At 41.9% G+C, this 20,102-nt stretch overlaps 1 protein-coding gene across 1 annotated transcript; it reads left to right on the plus strand.

The window, feature by feature from the left end:
* The first annotated feature begins 673 nt into the window (after nucleotides 1–673).
* On the plus strand, nucleotides 674–19,484 carry sim1a (SIM bHLH transcription factor 1a). The gene is made up of 11 exons (XM_076737938.1): nucleotides 674–848; nucleotides 5,615–5,697; nucleotides 7,016–7,105; nucleotides 7,191–7,299; nucleotides 7,398–7,483; nucleotides 10,938–11,137; nucleotides 11,316–11,422; nucleotides 12,199–12,346; nucleotides 16,292–16,457; nucleotides 17,929–18,340; nucleotides 18,760–19,484. Exons 1-11 carry the CDS (start codon nucleotides 674–676, stop codon nucleotides 19,476–19,478), a joined length of 2,295 nt encoding a protein of 764 aa, XP_076594053.1. The 3' UTR covers nucleotides 19,479–19,484.
* Nucleotides 19,485–20,102: the final 618 nt, after the last annotated feature.

Genomic DNA, 20,102 nt, shown 5'->3' on the forward strand with positions numbered 1-20,102 from the left:
GAGTTGCGTGCAGTGGGCGGGCCTTCGAGCCTGCGGCGCTTCGGCGGCTCTGGACGCGCTGAGAGCCATAAAATCACATAGAGCGAAGAAATGCAGCGCTGAGGCTTTTTAGAGGGATTCTATCCGGACACTTTCAAGCCCAACAGGCGACAATTTAACGAACTGTCGGTAGAATCTGCGCCGAGGTAAGCGAACAAACATTTCTAGATTTGTTATGTGTATGTTTGAAAATACAGCCACTAAATTTCAGTAGAAAGGTTCAAACAAGTGTCCTTCGATTTACGGAGCGATTCAATGTTTTAGATCAGACACAAGTGATGTCTCACTGCGATGAGGGACCAACACTGTGCTGTTTCATCTCACAGGGCCCCATGTCTCCAGCGGTTCCTCACTCCCCTTTGACATCAGCTATGATGGACCCCAGCGTGCGCTGAGCCCCCCGATGGGCCGACCAAGCGCCACTATCCCCGTCACGAAGACAGGAATCAGCCGAGTCCTGCCGGTCTCTAGCCAGCAGCCGAACATCTGGAAATACAGCAGCGCGCCAGCTGTGGAGTTCAGGCCGAGCAGAGGGACAAATCCGGTCCACCACAGTGCTATGAGACACCTGGACCGTGAGTGACCGCAGCCGGACTGACAGAGGAAAAGTCTTCTGTGACACAGAGGAGACAACATGAAGGAGAAATCGAAAAACGCCGCCCGCTCCCGACGGGAAAAGGAAAACAGTGAATTTTATGAACTGGCCAAACTGTTGCCGCTGCCCTCCGCCATCACCTCCCAGCTGGACAAAGCCTCCATCATCCGGCTGACGACCAGCTACCTGAAAATGAGAATAGTCTTTCCGGAAGGTAAGAGAGCCAAGCAGTGTGACTGAACTTGAATAATAAGAAAAGAGTAAGCCTCACAGCAGTTAGAGGAAGCAGCGGCAGCAGCTCCACGATGGTTTGAGAGCAGCGTCTGATTCCAGATGTCACTGTGGACGCACGAGCTCCTGCAGGCCGACTCATCTCATCACCACAATTACTGCTGCTGTGTCGTGTGTGGAATTTCTTCTGATTTTAATTTTCATTATTTAGCAATTTCTTAATTCTAAATTCATACAAATGAAATATAGAAAACTACATTTTTTTCTCGGCCTTTTTGATAAATAAACGTCGCTATTCTGAAAACTTCTAATTTTACGGGAACGAAAAATCAGTGAGGCCGCGTTTCAGATATCCGACAGATTTCTGTCACAATAAATGTGAGACACACTTCACCTTTTTATTTTTCATATTATTATATTTCCAGTCCGCTTCGTGTATTTTTATTGTCACTCTCGGTATCTGCAGGCGCTTAAATGAGACTTGTGCGCACATTTGAAATAATGGAAATAATGTAGGATTTATTGCACTTTCAGTACATTGCTTTCATGTGAATTCCATCTTTCCTAATCACGCGTGATTTAAATACGTTTCTCTGGAGTTTCGTTAAATTACCGCAGTGACCTTAAAACAGAATCAGACAGTTCCGTTTGGCGGACTGAGTGTTTCCCGCAGTTTGTCCTCTGACTGAAGGAGTGTGTGGAGTCAGCAGCAGAAGTCTCCTGTGTCCCACGGTGCGTCTGTCCGTGTCCCCAGCCTGCAGTGATGTGGGGCCCCTGGCGGCCCCTGCCAGCAGATTAGCTGGGATGAGGCTCCATCCTGCGTGACTGCTGCAGAGCCGCGGATATTAGTATGATCTGCACGTCTGATCCCTCAACATATGGAGCTCCTTGTAACAGTAAAGCAGGCTGTGGCGTAGAAGGTGGAGTGACAAAGAAAACACAAAGGAACAGCGAGGATCTGTGTCTTTACGCTGTGAGAGTAACTTTGTATTGATCGTTTACCTCACTGCAGCATGAGATCCATTACAGGACAGGAGCCCATCAGAACTACAGGCCTAATAATACAGCATTCTTTAAACAGCTAAAGCCATCATCATCAGGCTACCAGGGAAAATGTAATGTAGTAATTATTTATATTCTAATACCACACAGTCAGTGTCAGAATAAAACAAAGCAGGGGAAAGCAGCGTGCTCACTTAGCTAAATGTTATCTGTTCCTTCAGTACACATTATATATACCAATGTCCGTTTTAGTTGAGTTAGCGAATGTAAATGTTGTTTGGTAAACATATGTTTTCATTCACAAAGAAGTGCAAGGCAGGGAGATGTTCGAATTACTTCCCACTGCAACCAGCTCCAAATCATTCAGCCCTCATGTTATTATTTACACCACTGAATCCATCAAAGGGAAAATGAGAGATGAACACCGCAGAATGTACAGAAAGCAAAAAGCAGGATGGCTGTAAGAAACCTCTTAGGACTGAACCTCGGGATTCCAAACAACTGCCACAGGAGGTGGAAATCTTCAGTGTAGAATCAGGATCTAGCGGAATGAGGAAAAGGCCGGGGGCCACAGACAGCACCGGATACTGAGAAGCTACTTTTCATGCTCAGTCTTCTGCTTCTTCTTCCATCCAAAGTCATCATGTCACAATGAGTTATCAATACTTGGTGTAACAGACATGCTTGCAGTGCTTTTAACATCAAAACCACCTTTAGATTCTGCGTTCAGGGACTGCCTGTTCTCCTCTGCTGTTATCATGTATGTGGCAAAGCCAGCGAGTGAAGCTCACTGAATAATTTAAGGGACAATCGTGCAGGCACAGGGTTTACTCCTCTGTCTTTTACAAGCCCTGTTGTGATTTCCCCTTTAAATCACCTCTGCTGTTTTAAAGGCTGGACCTCTCCACTCAGGCTTCACAGGCCTTTTTACTCCAAGGACCCCCACATGCACTCCTCCACAGGCCACACGTGGTGATTTAGTCGTGAAGAAGCCCATCTGAGAGGGCTTTAGTGGTTTTGCTTAAGTGGGGAGAAGAAAAGCTCAAAGTGTTCTTAATTTTTAGGGGATGTATCGCAGGATTTTTGCTTTATTTCTGTGACTTGGGAGGTCACTTTTATTTATGGCGCTCAGAGTGGTCAGTAGTATGACCTTTGACCTGAGCAATGCCGTCCATCCAGAGTTGAATTACATGACACCCCACGCTACAAATATCTTGCAGAATTCTCTCCACCTCTGTCTTGAAAGACATTTAAACAGGCTAAAATCACTTTTTATTATCTTCACCGCATTTGCTAAATTAAAGCACCGTTAATTTTACTGTGACTGAGTTTAAATCATATCAGTCTATAGTTTATTGATAGGCCACAGCAGCTTAAAACTGGCAAACACCAAGTCACAAAAAAGTAAAAGCGATGCTATGAAAAAAGAATCCAGGCCTGCTAGATGTTCCTCAGCTTTCAGCCACATGTCACGGTGCTCCTCAGCAGATGGGCCTGTTGATTTAACATTAGAAAACAACATAATGCCCACAGTGCTACAGGAGAGAGTGAAGCGGCTCCAGTGAGCTCATTATTAATATTATTCGTAGTATTCTTATTCTTATAATTTCCCGCAGCGCTTTTTGCTCCGCTCTGATTATCGCTGCTGTACTTTTATTATGTGTCATGAGGCGTTCAGGGACCACAGCGACTTTTCTACCTGTGGATTAGAGCTTAACATTCAAATGCGTAACCAGCCTCACCAAATCATTCACGGCGCTCAATTTATTTATTTATCTTTTGATTTAGTTATTTCAACATGTGTCTAACAAATCGATCTATTGCGATTTAGATTCTATTGTTTTAATTCTTTAGATTATTTAAAAAATATATTTTTTATATTTGAGATTTAATTTCTATTTCATTTATTTACATATATATGTAATATATATAGAAATAAAATAATTCTATCATATTATATATTATTCGAGGGTCTTAAGATAAATCTGAGGGGTCACGAGATGATTAAAAACATAAGGCAGACGCACGAGGGAAAATTAATTTCACAAAAATGTTTTTTAAATCTTACTTTCCTGTTTGATTTTTGTTTTCTTCTTGTCAAACATTGTCTGCTTTCACCTCTTCAGGTCTAACAAAACGCTTTTTGGTAACAGCTTCCACCTCACGGCTCACGAGTATACTTTTGCGCGTTTCTTCCGGATGATCGAAGGTTGAAGCCGCTGCTCTCTTTCAGGACTAGAACAAAAATGAAATCGTCGCAAATCGGAGCGTCTTGTCTACCAGCTCATGGACGAATGAAAAGAATTAGCGAACAGTTGAATTAATGAATCAATGAGTTCCTTACCTGCAGCGGCCCTCTGCTCCGCCTGCCGCCACACACACACCTGGACAAATGAGCTCACGGAGGCTGGACCAGAAGCTTTAGTTTGAAGCGACTTTTACTCTTTATTATGTTCTGTTATTTTCAGTTTTTGCCCCGCTCATTAAGGATTGTGCCTTCCTATGTATTATTATTATTATTATTATTATTATTATTAGTAGTAGTAGTAGTAGTAGTAGTATTAGCATTATTATTATTACTGAGACAAACGGCATTAATGTCGGCCTGTGAGAGCCAAACGTCAGGGAGGCCCCTGCTCTCAGAGCACAGGACAGCGGACATGTGGCTGTTTTCTGGTTCAGCTCGTGTTCCCACAGCGCTGTTTGCTTCTGCCAGTTTAAAGTCTGTATGTTTATATTTAGTCATCTTTGATATGAAGTGGAAGCCAGCGATTTTTTTTTCCACTCGTGAGTATTTTGGGGGGGTAATTTGATTGTGTTTTCATGCAAACGTGAAGTCCATATTAGGTCCATATGAAGCGTGGAGGCGGCGGGGCGCTGTGATCCCTGCATGCACGCCGCCTGTTTGTTCTGCAGAGCGGGATTTGCATGTCAATGTGGAGCGCTGCTGCACACACTTCGACTGCTCTGTCCGCTCAGCTCTGCGCACCACACCGTCTCACATATTTCGTTTTTTTTTTTTTTTTTTTTTTTTACTACTGCTGTGAGGGGTTTATGAAAGTGTTTTCACGCTACAACATTTGCAATGATCCGGATTCGATAAAAGTCTGCTCCGAGTCTAATTTTAGGTTTGGTGTATTTTTAGAGCTGCAGGCTTCAGACAGTAAGCTTAACACATTGTAGCAGTTTGCACTGGTTGATTTCAGATTTGTGATGCTCACGGCTGCAGTGTGTGCAGTGGACCCTTCAACTGAGCGACATTTCCCCCTTTCCACTTCCTCTGATTCCCCCTGCAGTTTTTTTCTGGTCATATGATGCAGTTAAATGTGTGTACAGTCTTAAGATTGAAAGCCTATTCAGTAGCTGTGTACTGAAGGATAAAGAACAGTCTATTAGTCTGTAAATCCAGTTTATGGGGCACAGACATTATTGTCACCATTATTTGTTCGTACATTTGCTGTGGCCTCTTCAGTTGTGGAGATAATGTACTGACAATAAGATTCCATTTACAGCTTAAGGTTACAAATCTGTTGTGAACATCTGTTATTCACTGCAGACATTCGAGTATATAGACTAAAATATAGAATTACACCCTCTCTTGTTTTGTAAGGCTTTCCAACATATTGTCCCCCCTCTGCTTTCATTGTGCAATGTGAAATTTCTGTATTTCTTATAAGCAAATTATATTATATTTCATTGTGTGTGTATGTGTGTGTGTGTGTGTGTGTGTGTGTGATTTGTTTCCAGGCCTTGGGGAGTCCTGGGGTCATGTGAGCCGCAGTAGTTCTCTGGATGGAGTCAGCCAGGAATTAGGCTCCCATCTCTTACAGGTACTTACTTCTGTGGTTTGGAATATTCACACTTTAAAAGCAACTGGAACAAATTGTGAGCTTTGGGGTTTGCAAGTGAGTGAGTTGCCACAAGGTAATTTAAAAGGCCCTTAAACGTTCATTACAATGAATGGAGAATTAGCTTAGCTCTTTGGAAAATTCACCCAAACAAGACATACTTATTAATATTATCATAATTATTATTATCATTATTATTATTACCATTCGGCCATATGTAGACTGTGTGTGGGGGCTTTAGTGGCTGCTGCCATCTGCCTCCTGCTGCCTTCATTCATGTGCTTTAAGAGTGAAATGAGCTGAACACATTCCTGGTCACGCACAGCCTCAGTCTGTCCTGCAGCTCCTCTCACATCAGCAGCAACACAATGGAGCAGGGCTACAGGGCTACAGGCTGGCCAGAGACAAGCACAGGTTGGCTCGTACTGGTCAGACAGACACAGAAGAGTGCCAAGCAGATCTTCATGTGAGCTGATCAGGCCTACAGGATTGTCAGTTACAGAGAAGCAAAAAGGGAGCAGAGGGCTACAAGTGTTCAGCAGGTATACAGAAAACAGACTGGCCTAAAATTAGGTTTCATGATGACAATGTAGTTCTGCTGGTTTGACAAACAGGCTGTATACTCTAAATAAGAGCTTCATATCTAGAGAGGGTCAAATTACTATTATTAACAGTGTTCCTTATTATCATTGTTATTGTTATCAGTTAATTTGACAAAGGGTAATAATAATATATTCTTTCACTCAGAAGTCTATTAGGTAGACTAGCTTACTGAATGCAGCGTGATATAGCAGCCAGTAATAAATCCTACCTTCACGAAGATAATAATGATCGGCTTTTAATTGATAAAAATGCGTCAACAAAACATTACCAACACGGCTCAAACCAATAAATTCCACTTCAGCAGCAGCACAAACGACAGCTTCCAAAATGACCGTAAAGTTGCATCAACACCTCTTTAAAGCAAAAAGTGAACAGGTACAATTAATTGCAGGGCTGTTGCATTAGACTTCATTAGATTGACCTTTATGAACTGAGTCTTTAATTAAACTGTTCCTTTAAAACACATTACATGTCCTTGTTGTTTGTGTTTGTTATTTCATTCCTTTCTTCCAATCATTATTTTGTTCTGATGTTGTTGCAGCTGTCAGTTTGTCTGCTGTGGCAGCAGCAGCTATCACATTAATATGACACCATAGTGTATACATGACAATAACTCTGACTTTTATTAAGAGGCAAATCATTTTTGGCCTGGTGTTGGTATCTCATGTAATAAAACTCTTTTTGTTCTTTCTTTCAGACATTAGATGGCTTCATTTTTGTGGTTGCTCCAGATGGGAAAATAATGTACATATCAGAAACAGCATCCGTCCACTTGGGCCTGTCGCAGGTTGGTTTGACAAGCTTAATGTGACTTCCTCTGATATACTGGGCCTGATGTGTCACACTTCTGAGATCAGTGTTCATTTCAACAGGTAGAGTTGACGGGAAACAGCATTTATGAATACATTCACCCAGCAGATCATGATGAAATGACAGCCGTCCTCACAGCACACCAGCCTTACCATTCACACTTTGTTCACGGTAATCAACAACCCAAGCATGTTGTACTATATTTGACGTGGACTCATCACACAGGATAAATAACTTGTTTTCTTGCATGTTTTTTTAATTCTCTGCAGAATATGAGATGGAACGCTCCTTCTTTCTGAGAATGAAATGTGTCCTCGCTAAAAGAAATGCTGGTCTTACCTGTGGAGGCTACAAGGTAGTACAACTATGCTGCTAAACTGACGTGATTACAGCTGTCTTTATTTTCTATTACTTCAGAGTTGTTTTGACATGGACCACTCGATCGATCAATCAATCAATCAAAATAAATAAATAAAACTAAATAACTGTAATGCTTTCTACGGAGATGCTTTCCACACTGCATTATGGGGGCTTTCATAGTGATTAATTATTATTAATTATAATAAATTCATAATGCTTTATGACTGCACTCATAGACACCTACATTGCTTTCTGTTGGTGGTAAGTAAAGTGTAATGTGTTTTCATACTTTTAAAAGAATTTATGCTGCACTGTGATTATTACAAGTGATTATTTTGTAAGAAGCCAAAATGCAGAGAATTACAAGTAAAATTTATTTGCTGTCATAAAACATTATGAATGCATTATAATTCATTATGAATGCACCCATAATGCACTGTAGATGTGGTCCTCATAGACAGTTTTACCAAAATATACACAAAACCTTATAATGAATTTAAATTCATTCATGTGTGATAAATACTTAGACATACTGCAGGTCAACAAATAAGCAGCTCCCAGATGTAATTTTTAGGCTTGCTCTCCAAATATGTTTCTGGTGATTGCCCAAGATGTTCGCACTGTATTTAAGGATAACAAAACTAAACGTCTGAAGCCTTGCTAGTGACAACTACAGGCTGCAGTGCTCATGACACCTTGAGTATGTGCAGTGGTTGATGGAATGAACAACATGACAATTTTACAATTAAACTACTTTACCAGTAGTGGTTAAAATTTTAAGGATGTCAAGTCAAAAGTCAATTAAAATGTATTTCCATAGCACATTTAGAATAACACGAGTTGACCAAGGTATTTTGTAAACATATGCAGAGGAAAGCAAGAAGAACAGAGCAGACAACATAAATCATGCATATACTGCAGCAGAGATCAAGATGAAATCAGAGTGCTTTAAGAACTGATAAAACAGCCATTCGAAAAGCCCATTTAGTAGAAATTTAAGTATGCTGGAAAGTCAAAGAAAAGAGATTGACCTTGAGCTGTGCTCTGAACGATTCAATAGAGGGGACGCGTCTGATGTGGTGGGGCAGTTTGTTCCACGGACTGGAGCCCAAAACTGAGAGAGTGTGGTCACCCAAGGGACAGGCAGAAGTGACTGGTCAGAGGACCTGAATGTTCTTGGTGGGGTATAAGAAAGTCAAAGGTCAGATAGGTAAGAGGGAGCCAATCCATGAGGTCCTTTAAAAATAAATAATGATGCCTTTAAAATAGACTTTAAAACTGAAAGGGAACCAACGGAGGGAGGCGAGCATGAGGGGATTATGTTCTCGTTTACAGGAACCAGTTAAAAACCTAGCAGCAGCATTCTGCACATACTGCAGATGTGAAAGTGAAGACTGATAGACTGCCATGTGCCAGGAGTTACAAAAGTCAAGGCGAGAGGTAATACAAGCATGGATTACTGTTTTAGAATCTTGGAATGATAAGAAGGATTTTACTTTTGCGAAGGTTTGCAGATGGAAAGAGCTCCCCCCATCTAATTTACCTGTTTGTCAAACTTAACCGAAGTGAGCCAAGCGTTTTCACACAGAGTGCTTGGGGATTCAGGAGGGCCAAAGAAAACCATCCCAATTATCAGTTCATTTAGCATTAATAAGTTCTGGGATATCCAGTATTGTATGCCCTGGAAACAATCAAATGGAGGCTGCAATGACTGAAGGCTGTGACATTTCAGTTGAAGATATAGCTTGGTGTCATCTGCAAAACAATGGAAGGAGATGTCATGCTTCTCAATCAGGGAACCCAGAGGGAACATATACAGAGAGAACAGGAGGACAGCAAAAACAGATCCCTGAAGAACCTCACAGGAGGAAGAGGCATTCCCCACACTGACAGAAAGACTTAGATTTTCCAGGTATGACTTAAAGCAATTTAGGACTATGAATTCCAACCCATTGTTCACATCTGGTATCAAATACCACGGTAAGGTCTAAAAGTATTAAATCAGCACAGTTCCCATTGTCTGCTGCTAGTAACAAATCATCGTGAACTTTTAAAAGAGCTAATTCAGTCAAGCTTCAAATGTTTCAACAAATAACAAACTGTTTCCCACAGAAAGTAAAGAGACACAGGTTCACAGGAATCAAGAGGTATCGAAGAGGAAGGTGACATTTACCTTCAAATATCAATTATCTTGTCAAGCAATTGGGCAACATCTAACAAGATTTTTAAAAATGACTACAAGGCCTCCATGAAGGCCAGCAGTTCTGGGGGCTTGATCACCAGGTTTCAGCTAGGTCTCAGTTAAAGGTAAGAATTCAAACAGGGTAACAGAGATTAATTTTAATTTTTAATTTAAAACAAATGATTAATTTGAGGGTGATCTCACATGCAGGAGGGGCAGCGCAACAGGGATATCTGGTACAGAAAAACAGGTGAGAGAGGCAACAGCAGCTGGCCTCAAGTTCTTATGGATGGCACCCATATGGATTGAAAACTTCTTGCTCAGCCTTTTTGTAATCATCACAGGGATCGAAATGGCAGAGTTTAGAGACGAATGGGGACTTAGAAGCCAGAAGGGGGAACTACTCCAATCAGTCATGCCACCATTCCTAGAAAATGAGGGACAAGTGCAAAAGAGATTAAAATTGTCAATGACAAACAAGTTGCAGGTTGGGCAGGCCGACTGATGCCAGGTGTGGAGGCTGAAGATCTGGCAACCAAAATCTACCAAAATCTACCAAAATCATTATAGTCACCCCTCAACTCAAGTCCCTTTTATTTGTTTGATGCAGCATCAGTTGCAGTTTGCTCAGGTGGAACTGTAGATGAGTGGGCATTGGGGTGATAAGTTAACATCGCAGGGAACCACAAAGCAAAATGTAGGTTATTATTTAGGGACAAAAATAATTTTTTGCACATTTGGCTCTGTCTCTTTCTTTTCCCATGCTACACCGAAAGAAGCCTTAATTTATTTCCTGCTAGACTGAAAGAAAAGGAAGGAAGAAAACGAAACACACTTCATTTGGCCATTATTCCATTGTGCTCATTTGATATTATATATTAATAACAGCAGATCACACTCTCAGTAGGTGTTCAGACTGAAAACAACCCTATGTTAAAACAATACAAGGGGCTGCGTTGGTGGGTATGTGTTGCATCAGAAACCGGCAGGATGATGAAATACTACCCAGGAAGTACAGTTTGAGTGACAGGGATACCCTGTGTTTCTTTTCCAGATCCCTCTGCATTGACTCATTGCAATTTCACAACGCAGTAAAGTTAGTTTGAAAACTTAGTAATGTGGGTACAGGTGAGATGCTGAAATAAAGCATTTAAAAAGATTCAGGGACACTCCTCCTGCCACTGACTGAATAGGACTAAAGGACTACTGGAACATGTGTGGATTGATGTTCATACTTTTTGTATCCATCTGTGAACTTTTGGCCCAGGTGATCCACTGCAGTGGCTACCTGAAGATCCGTCAGTACAGCCTGGACATGTCTCCGTTTGACGGCTGCTATCAGAACGTGGGGCTGGTGGCTGTCGGCCACTCGTTGCCACCCAGTGCTGTCACTGAGATCAAGCTGCACAGCAACATGTTCATGTTCAGAGCCAGCCTGGACATGAAGCTCATCTTCCTCGACTCACGGTACGTTCTGAATGCCTCAGTGTTCCGTACTTGCCTGCACATGGATACATGTTTATATGCATGTACAGTGAGAGGGTGTGGATGTGAGTTCTATGTTTTTGCTTGTTATGTATTTTGTGTGAAAATGTGTATGTGAGTGTACCCTTAGAATATATGTGTGTGTGTGTGTTTTGCTCAGGGTTGCAGAGCTGACAGGCTATGAGCCCCAGGATCTAATAGAGAAGACTCTCTACCATCATGTCCACAGCTGTGACTCCTTCCACCTGCGCTGTGCTCATCACTTGTGTGAGTTAGGTTTGTTTGACCTTTCTACAAAATCTCTCTACAGACACACACAAACACACAGACACGCACAAACACAAACACAGGTGTGTTCCAATAATTTTTGGGGACATTGCATAGCCATACATTCATTTCCCAGAGACTTACCTCATCTTATCTTACTTAACCATAATCACAACCACTCCTTGTGTAACCCTAATCTTAACCCCAGTCTCACCCTAAAATTTAATCATTTACATTAGGGGGACTTTTGTCCCCATAAGGAAGGCAAGTCCCCACAATGTGACTGTGTAAACATGACCACATGAGTAATACACACACACACACACACACACACACACACACACACACACACACACACACACACACACACACGCTGTTCAAGTACAGACACATCACATCAGGCTATACAGTGCTGTGTTTTGTAATGCTACATTATGTTACGTTATGTTGTCATATCATGTAGGATGTTTTGTTGTTATGCTGCTTAACCTTATTTATTTTTTAATCATTCAAGTGAAATTTCATATAATTTTTAATATATATAATAATAATTTGTTACTATAAAACAGCTCATTTCATTCACAGTGCCATAAGATAAAATAAAATACATTCAGCGCAGTTTTCCAATTTCAGATCTTTCAGATTTTAATAATTGATCACCTTATTGTAATTTGCAGCTATATTTCAATATATTAGTACTGTAAATGCTGCATTTTATTTGGATTTTTTTCCACGATCGTGATCATTTGCTGTATTTTCTTTCCCATCTATTGTAGTGCTGGTGAAAGGTCAGGTCACAACTAAGTACTATCGTTTCTTGGCCAAACATGGAGGCTGGGTCTGGATTCAGAGTTATGCAACCATTGTACACAACAGCCGATCGTCCCGTCCCCACTGCATCGTCAGTGTCAACTATGTTCTCACGTGAGTATCTGACTGTGTTCCTAAATGCTGCTAGATTTACCTTTATGATATCAACATGCTGAAAAATCTGACAGCCAAACAAATTAAGACAAACAGTGTTGCTGTGTTTATGTCTTGGTTGTGCTGTGTAGTTAGTTATGTATTCACATAGGGATAGGCAATATATTGACCAGAATTTTTACTTATAAATGTCTGTTACATTCAAGCTCTTGCCAAAGGAGTTCAGTCAATGCAGATTAAGCCAATCACTCTGAGGTAAATCTCTGTATTTCACAGTATACCAGAGTTTTTTGTAGAGACATCTGCCTCCTGCATGAAGAGGAGCTTGATAGCTAAAGGCTCAGGCTCCCATTCTGCTTTTGGAGACTTTAGAAACTGTAAGTTAGCCTGTATTTTGGGAACACAGTGTTCTAATTGGGTAATAGGGTAAATTGAGTAAATCCTATTCTGGATTTTACAGGGAGCCAGTGCAGGGTGGCCAATATTGGAGAAATATGATTTATTTATTTATTTATTTTTGTCAGAACACATGCTGCAGCATTCTGAATCAGCTAGAGAGTATTTACCAATGAATTTGGGCAGCATATTAAGGACGTGCAATAATCCAGACTGGAAGTAACAAATGCATGGACTAGTTTTTCTGCATGGTTTTGAGACAGGATGTGCCTGATTTTTGCAATGTTATGTAGGTGATAAATTTATTTTATATGGAACTTAAAGGACACAGCCTGATCAAAGATAACTCCTAGACTCTTTGCAGAAGCATCTGGCACTGACAGTCCATAGCTGTGTGGGATAAAATCAGAAAAAAGTAATTCACGAAAAGAGCAGGAAAAAACTGTTGCCAGCTGCCATTTGTAAAGTGGCAGAACTGCAACTTGTATTTTTTCATGTAAAAAAAAAAGACAGCCTTGCAGGTGGTACAGGTTTTTTTGGCCATATGCTCAGAACCTACATGTGTGTCGTAAACCTGTTATGATAAAAACCATTTGTTACAGTGTTTGCCTGGCAATTAAATGTTTTATAAACTGCAATATACATGACTTGGTAACATTTGATAAAAACCATAGTGACCAACTTTTTTAAGAAATTTGTGAACTTTCTTTAAAAATGAAGCTATAAATCTGTGAGTCACTTTTAATGATTGATGTCTTCATTGGGAACCAGCAGGCTTGGGGTTCAGCATCATGGACAGGGTAGGGCATATGAAGGTGGATCAACAAATTGTTGATTTTGGTCTTTTTACTGGATTTGATGATAAGAAAAATATAGAAAAACACCAGCATTAACTGTACCACTTTGTCTTCATTGGTATACAGTTAAGGCTGCACGTCAGCAGCAGCTGACATGGACATCCATTCCATTAGATGGACAAACATGTCCAGTGTAGACAGGGTGTGACCCCCTATTTCAAAACAAATCAAAGATGACTGACTAACCCTCAGAGGATCAGAGATTTGATGGATTGATGAAAGATTACTGTATGTATGTAACCCTCACTGCGGCTCATGCAACCATTCTGACCTAACAGCATCTTGTAGACATGTTCCAGTAATGTTCTTCTTTTTCGTCCAAACTGGACACAATATAAAATGCTGTGACACAAACTCACTGTAAGTTGAATCACTATAGTGTATCAACTATTGAAAGAGAATAGCAAAACAGAACATTGATTGACATGAAAATGTTGTGGATCGCTGTTATATAGGCTTGTAGGGGTAGATTAGTGGATACCTGACAGTTGTCAGTCATATGGGTGTGATGTGAAATGACTGAAGTGTCTGGTAGCTCCGGGGCAGAGAGGGGTGCTTCACGTCTCTGTTGTGTTGTCATTCTCTGCTTTGATAAGATAATGAGTGTTGGTACTAGAGATTTACGCAAATAGTTGCTGTGAAGCAATTAACTGGAGGTTAATTGGAAGTATGACACGTGTTTGGTTTGCTGAATCTGGGAATGAAGAAAGTTTGTCATGTCATATTCAGTTTTTTAGTCTTTATTGTTGTGTGATGAAACAAAGGAAATGTGATTATGATTTCTTTTTAGAAAGCCAAACCTTTCCTGTTCTTTCTACCTTTCATGGTAGACATTTCTGTTCCTTCTGTTCCACTGCATCTGCTCTCTCAAATGCCAGTTATGTCAGAATGTCTTAGCCCTTTGTTATCAACTTTGCTAATTGTGTGCATGTGTTGGCTGTTACCTGTGGCGACCTCTCTGGCAGCGTCAGTCACCTGGTATAGTTTATCTAAGACTGGCAGCTCAGCCTGCAGAGTATATAAACAGAGGCAGAAGCTGAAGCATATCTGGCTGGACTGGGATGCATTGGTGGGTCTTTATCCTGCACAAACAGACCAAAAGCACTTGGTTGCCTTGAAAATCCTCATGCCAAGCTGCTACTTTGCTTCCAATAAAATCAAACTGTAATCATCACAGAGACTCTACCTGCATGAGCCACACTCTTTTTAAGAGAGGGATAACATTTACTTGCCTGTTATCCTATTATTTTATTGCCCCTAATGTGCATATTTCACAGATGTACAAGTGAGCATGTTGATGAATAAGGCCTATAAAACCCTCCATTAAGCAGCGTGGCTGGCTGCATTTAGAGGCAGAGAACAGCTTGACACACATTTCTTGTACCTACTATATCAAATCCATAACAGCTTTGTTTTTATGGCTTTTTAATTAATAGGTTGTAAACTTGATGAGTGTTTACTGGCTCCATCTTACTGTGAGGGGAATACAGCCTTAATTCCCTCCTTGTTCTGTTTTTGTAAATCTTTTTGAGACACTATATGGATTGAGCCACGCGGAGATGGTGGACATGAAGCAGTATGGCTTCTTTTTTGTGTTGTTATCAGGAGCAGAGTTGCTTTGCCAGGTAGCTTTAGTGTATACAACCACAGATAACACAGCTGATAAGGCCACTTCACCTGCATGTGAACTCCCAGTGTGTGTTCAGCTCTGATAACCTCTGCACTCGCCACTGCTACCACAACCTGATGGTGATTTAGCAATCCTGTGAATAAAGGCATGTCTGCAGCAAAAGCACGTAACCACATGTTTTGCTCACAGAAGTTACCCTGTCTGTTTAATCACTTCTGCTGCCTTCTATTCTGGTTTAGAGCAAACTAGTCTGCTATCTTATGCACAAAGTCCAACCTTCTCCGTTTAAGTGAACACAATGTCAGTGCCCAGTACAAATACTTTCATTGAACCGTCTACCTTTTGTCACATTTAGTGAATATAACAATGTCTGTATACATACAGACTGGAAATTCATGAACATGTATGAATTTGTGTTTGTGTGGAGAGAGATTGTAATGGGGGAATATGCTTAGATGATGGATCACTATTTGTCTCAAGTAAACCCTGTCCAGGTTTTCTGTTGTCTCAAACTTGATGCATCATCCATGGTGAGAGCTGTAGGACACTTTAGTGAGAAATCAATTCCCTTTTCCCAGTAAAGAGATGTCCAAGCTTCTCCTATGGGCCTGACTCAGCCAGACATAGCCTTTAATCTCCCAGTGTATTTGATTGGACAGCTTTCCCTCTGTAGAGTGTTTGTTGAAAGCCTTGCTTCAATCCTTCTGGTAAAACAAGCATCCCAACAGCCATTCCAGCCCTCTTAGCACACCCCCACCCCTCCCTGCAGTGGCACTCACACACATAGAAACACAAATACACATCTCTCTGGATGCTGGCCCTCTCAGCATCATGATGCGGCTCTAATTGCTAAACAGATGTTAATGGCTTTTTGCATCTAGAGAAAAGCCAAACACGCAGGTACATATGGGCTGTTTGTGTTCTTCAATAAAGAGCCTTTCCGGGGGACTGGGATCGCTCCTTGTGTAATTATGAACCGTATTAAATGTATGACATGCAAATGACATGCATTGACAATATTACGGTGAAAGCACCTCATGGAATTTATGTTTTTGTCTGTAGGGAGCCAGAGTATAAAGGCCTCCAGCTCTCTCTGGACCAGGCCACGTCAAAGGCCTCTTACCCCTACAGCAGCAGCACCGCTAGCAGACTCACAGAAAACTGCAGAACTCCCAAGAGCAGGGTATCCCGGCCCAAGACCAAAGCTAGACTCTCGCCATACACACAGGTGAGAATGTATTTAACTTGCTGAACTTCAAACACACATATGATGTGATGCTAAGGTGAACACACACTACAACGGTCTCCAAGACAGAAAAGCTTCATGTCAGAGCTGCAACGATTTCTTGAATTTAGGATAACATTGTACTCACCAAAGAAATTGCTGTTATCTGACAATATGTATGATGGGTGATGTCCAGCAAGGCAAGGAACTCCAGCAGTCAGATGATCAGATGGGTTGTAGAAAAGCAAACAGTTTAGCTAGTTTATCTAACCCACTTTATTTGGGTAATGACTGGAAGAATAACATCACAAGTACAAGCAACCAAAATGAGTTTTCCTTCTCAGGGAGACTGTGGTCATCATCATGGACCTATTGCCTCATTTGCATTGGAAGGAGTCAGTTGAGGTTGTTTGGGCATCTGATTAGCATGTCTCCTGGAGGTTTTATTTATCCCATATGGCCTTAAAACAGTTCTGGCTGGGAAGAAGGGTGTCTAGGCTGCTCTTCTGAGCTTGCTGCCACTGCAACCCTGAATCTGAAAAGCCACAGAAAATTGTTCCATGGACTTTGCTTGGAGGTAAAACAGAAAGTGAGTGCACCCAAAATGTTAGAGCAATGAGGTAATAATCCTTCATTTCACAGGAAAACTATGTGCACGCAACAAGTATTGTGAAGTATGGTAAGTGAAAGTAGACCCAGAAAGTAATGTGTAAACATGATGTGATGGATGTTCACAACAGACAGTTTGGATAATAATTTTACATTGCATTCATTTTGCCTTTGAAATAAGTTTGGCTTACCTGTGGGCTCATTTCTAACCTGTGTGATGGTCTGACTGCTCATGTTTCTCGTCCCCTCTGATGTCTTTTAAGATGATGCTGTAAGACACCTTGAAAAATATATACAAAAATATATCCTGTATCAGAGAGTTGGACACTTTGTTCCATGATAGTGCTCCATGCATTCCAACTAAAGTTGGTCAATGAAACAGAAAAAAAATCCATTTTTGAAGCCCACATCAGTACATGCTGATTATAGTGCTTCACTGGCTGAGGCATTGACTCTTGTATATGTAGGTAGAATGTGGATAATTTACCGGTGTCTTTGTGACTTCTGATTTTTGCTTGGCCTTTAAAAGTGTTTGTGAGACACTTGGTAAATATTCTTTCATTTCAATTGTTATGTATTGGGAAATCTATTTTTCTGTACCCAAGTGTGCCACATTACCAGCAATTTCAGCTGTGGAGTTTACGCCAAATTTGCCATACAGCCTGGTGTTGTCCCTGGGTACTTGGGTAACATACTAGCTACTTTTTATAGCCAATAAGTATACAAAGCTGAACAATTTACTTATACTGAATTTGGTAGTAAGCTGTCACTGGTCTCAACTGTGGTTCTCAGAGGTTGTGCCACTTCATTTGAAGGCTTTCTCTAATCTCTTTTCTTCTGTCCCTACCCGCCTTTGTCACTGCAGTATCCTAGTTTCCAGACGGAGCGGTCAGAGTCAGACCAGGACAGTCCATGGGGCAGCAGCCCCCTTACTGATTCAGCCTCCCCTCAGCTATTGGAACACAGTGAAGGCCTTGATGCCTCCTGTGTGTACAGGCAGTTCACTGATCCTCGCACGCTCTGCCACAGCCTGTCTGAGGAGCAGCATCACACCACCAGCGACGGCTACGCACACCTCCATGTACATGGTCAAGGTCAAAGTTGTGAGCGTGGTCGATGTGAGGCAGGGCGATATTTCCTAGGAGCACCTCCAAATGGCAGGGATGCGTGGTGGGGCGCCACCCGGTCCATTCTACCATTGAGCAAGAGCTCCTTGGAGAACCATGAGGGATATGACAGCAGTACGCCGCACATCACAGCCATCCACAGCTACCATGGTGAGGACTAAGACCTGGTCCATGTCCACTGAAGAGACAAAACTATAGGGACAGTTGAAACTTTGGCTATTTTAGACTGAACCTCCCAACGGGTGGTATTCAGTGCTGATATTCTTCCATCATTGCAATATCCAGAATCCCTGATAGACAGATTAAAGGTTCTTGCTGTAGTTGACCTGTTGAGTGGTCATGTTGTCTCAGTACATGACAGTAAATACAGTAAACACCATTCTTAATGTATCGTATTCTGCTGCTGTGCCATGTAATTAGTATTTGTCTTGTTTTCATTTGTTCATACCAGAAAATCCTTCAAAATTAGGAGGTACCCATGGAAGTCAAGAGTAGCTATGGTTACTATGATGAAAATTCTTGTTAATGTTTCCTCAGTACTGTACAGTTTTCATTGTGTCCTCCTGCAGGCCGGGGCCACTGGGACGAGGACAGTGTGGTCAGCTCTCCAGATGGAGGCTCAGCCAGTGACTCAGGGGATCGGTACCAAGCTGACCACTACCGCTGCAGCCCACAGGAACCCAGCAAGATCGAGACACTGATCCGAGCAACACAACAGATGATCAAGGAAGAAGAAAGTCGACTGCAGCTGCGCAAAGGCCATCCGGATGCTCCAGTGGGACCGGCCAATGGACTGCCCAAGGGCCCTGGTCCATGCTTCACTCCTGAGTATACTCAAGGGCCCCTGCCAATACAGACTGTGTTATGTCGAGGTTTGAGCCAGGTGATTAGCCCTGCACCCAGTCCTGCCCCCTTATCCAGGCTCAGCAGTCCAGGGTCTGAGCGCCTCCACAAGCCCAAAGACTACCTCCAGACAGACCTGTGTCCCCTTTCTTTGCCATTACACCACCCGTTTGGTCGGCCAGCCCCATGCTCCACTTCTCCCACCCCGGCCCCAGCCCTCTACCCTTCCCACACCCACCCACGGCCCTACTTGGACAAGCATACAGCCTACTCCCTGACAGGCTACACTCTGGAGCACCTCTGTGACCCAGAAAGCCTCCGGGGCTACTGTACCTCCGCCAGCACGGGCCCCACCCACCTTGATATGACTCCTCACCTCAGCGTACCGGCAGAGCAGACCCCCGGACACAAAGGCACCTCTGTCATTATCACCAATGGCAGCTAACACTCATCTTACACACATAGTGGGACAACAGTCATACAGCCTGAACTGGTGAGCTCCCTTACAAAATCAAGTTGTTGTTCTGGATCCTGCTGGCTTGTTTTTCCATCATACCGATCAATTCTGATCCTAATCTCATTTGCTGCTTAATTATAGTCACACTGTAACTATATTACAAACTAAACATTACTCAATTTCTAAAGCCAAAAGAACATGTCAGTGCATGTTTCTATGAATGAGTGCTATGTGAATATTCTCAAGAGGGTACAACAAGATCACGTAATTATAGTGATGCCTGCAGCTTTTCACCTAAGTTTACTTTATGTAACTTTGATTAATTTATTGCTCCCTCTGGCCCAAAATTAGGTATAAAGTGTTAGACCAGATCCAAAATAGGTTCATTTTCAAAAAAAGTGAGACCAAATCTGAAAGGTAATTGGGCCTGATTTGAATAGGAAAATTACACCCATTCCAAAACGTGGTTGACCCAATCAGGCCCAAATAGAGAACAGAGAGAAAACACCAACAATGGCAGCAGCATGATGCTCCACCAGTCAATGAGCAGCAATGGTAAAATACAGTGTTAGGGGTAAGCAGTTAGAGAGTCTGCTTCGATTAGACTAAATA

Source organism: Chaetodon auriga, chromosome 8 (assembly GCF_051107435.1).
Source record: "Chaetodon auriga isolate fChaAug3 chromosome 8, fChaAug3.hap1, whole genome shotgun sequence".
NCBI lineage: Eukaryota > Metazoa > Chordata > Actinopteri > Chaetodontiformes > Chaetodontidae > Chaetodon > Chaetodon auriga.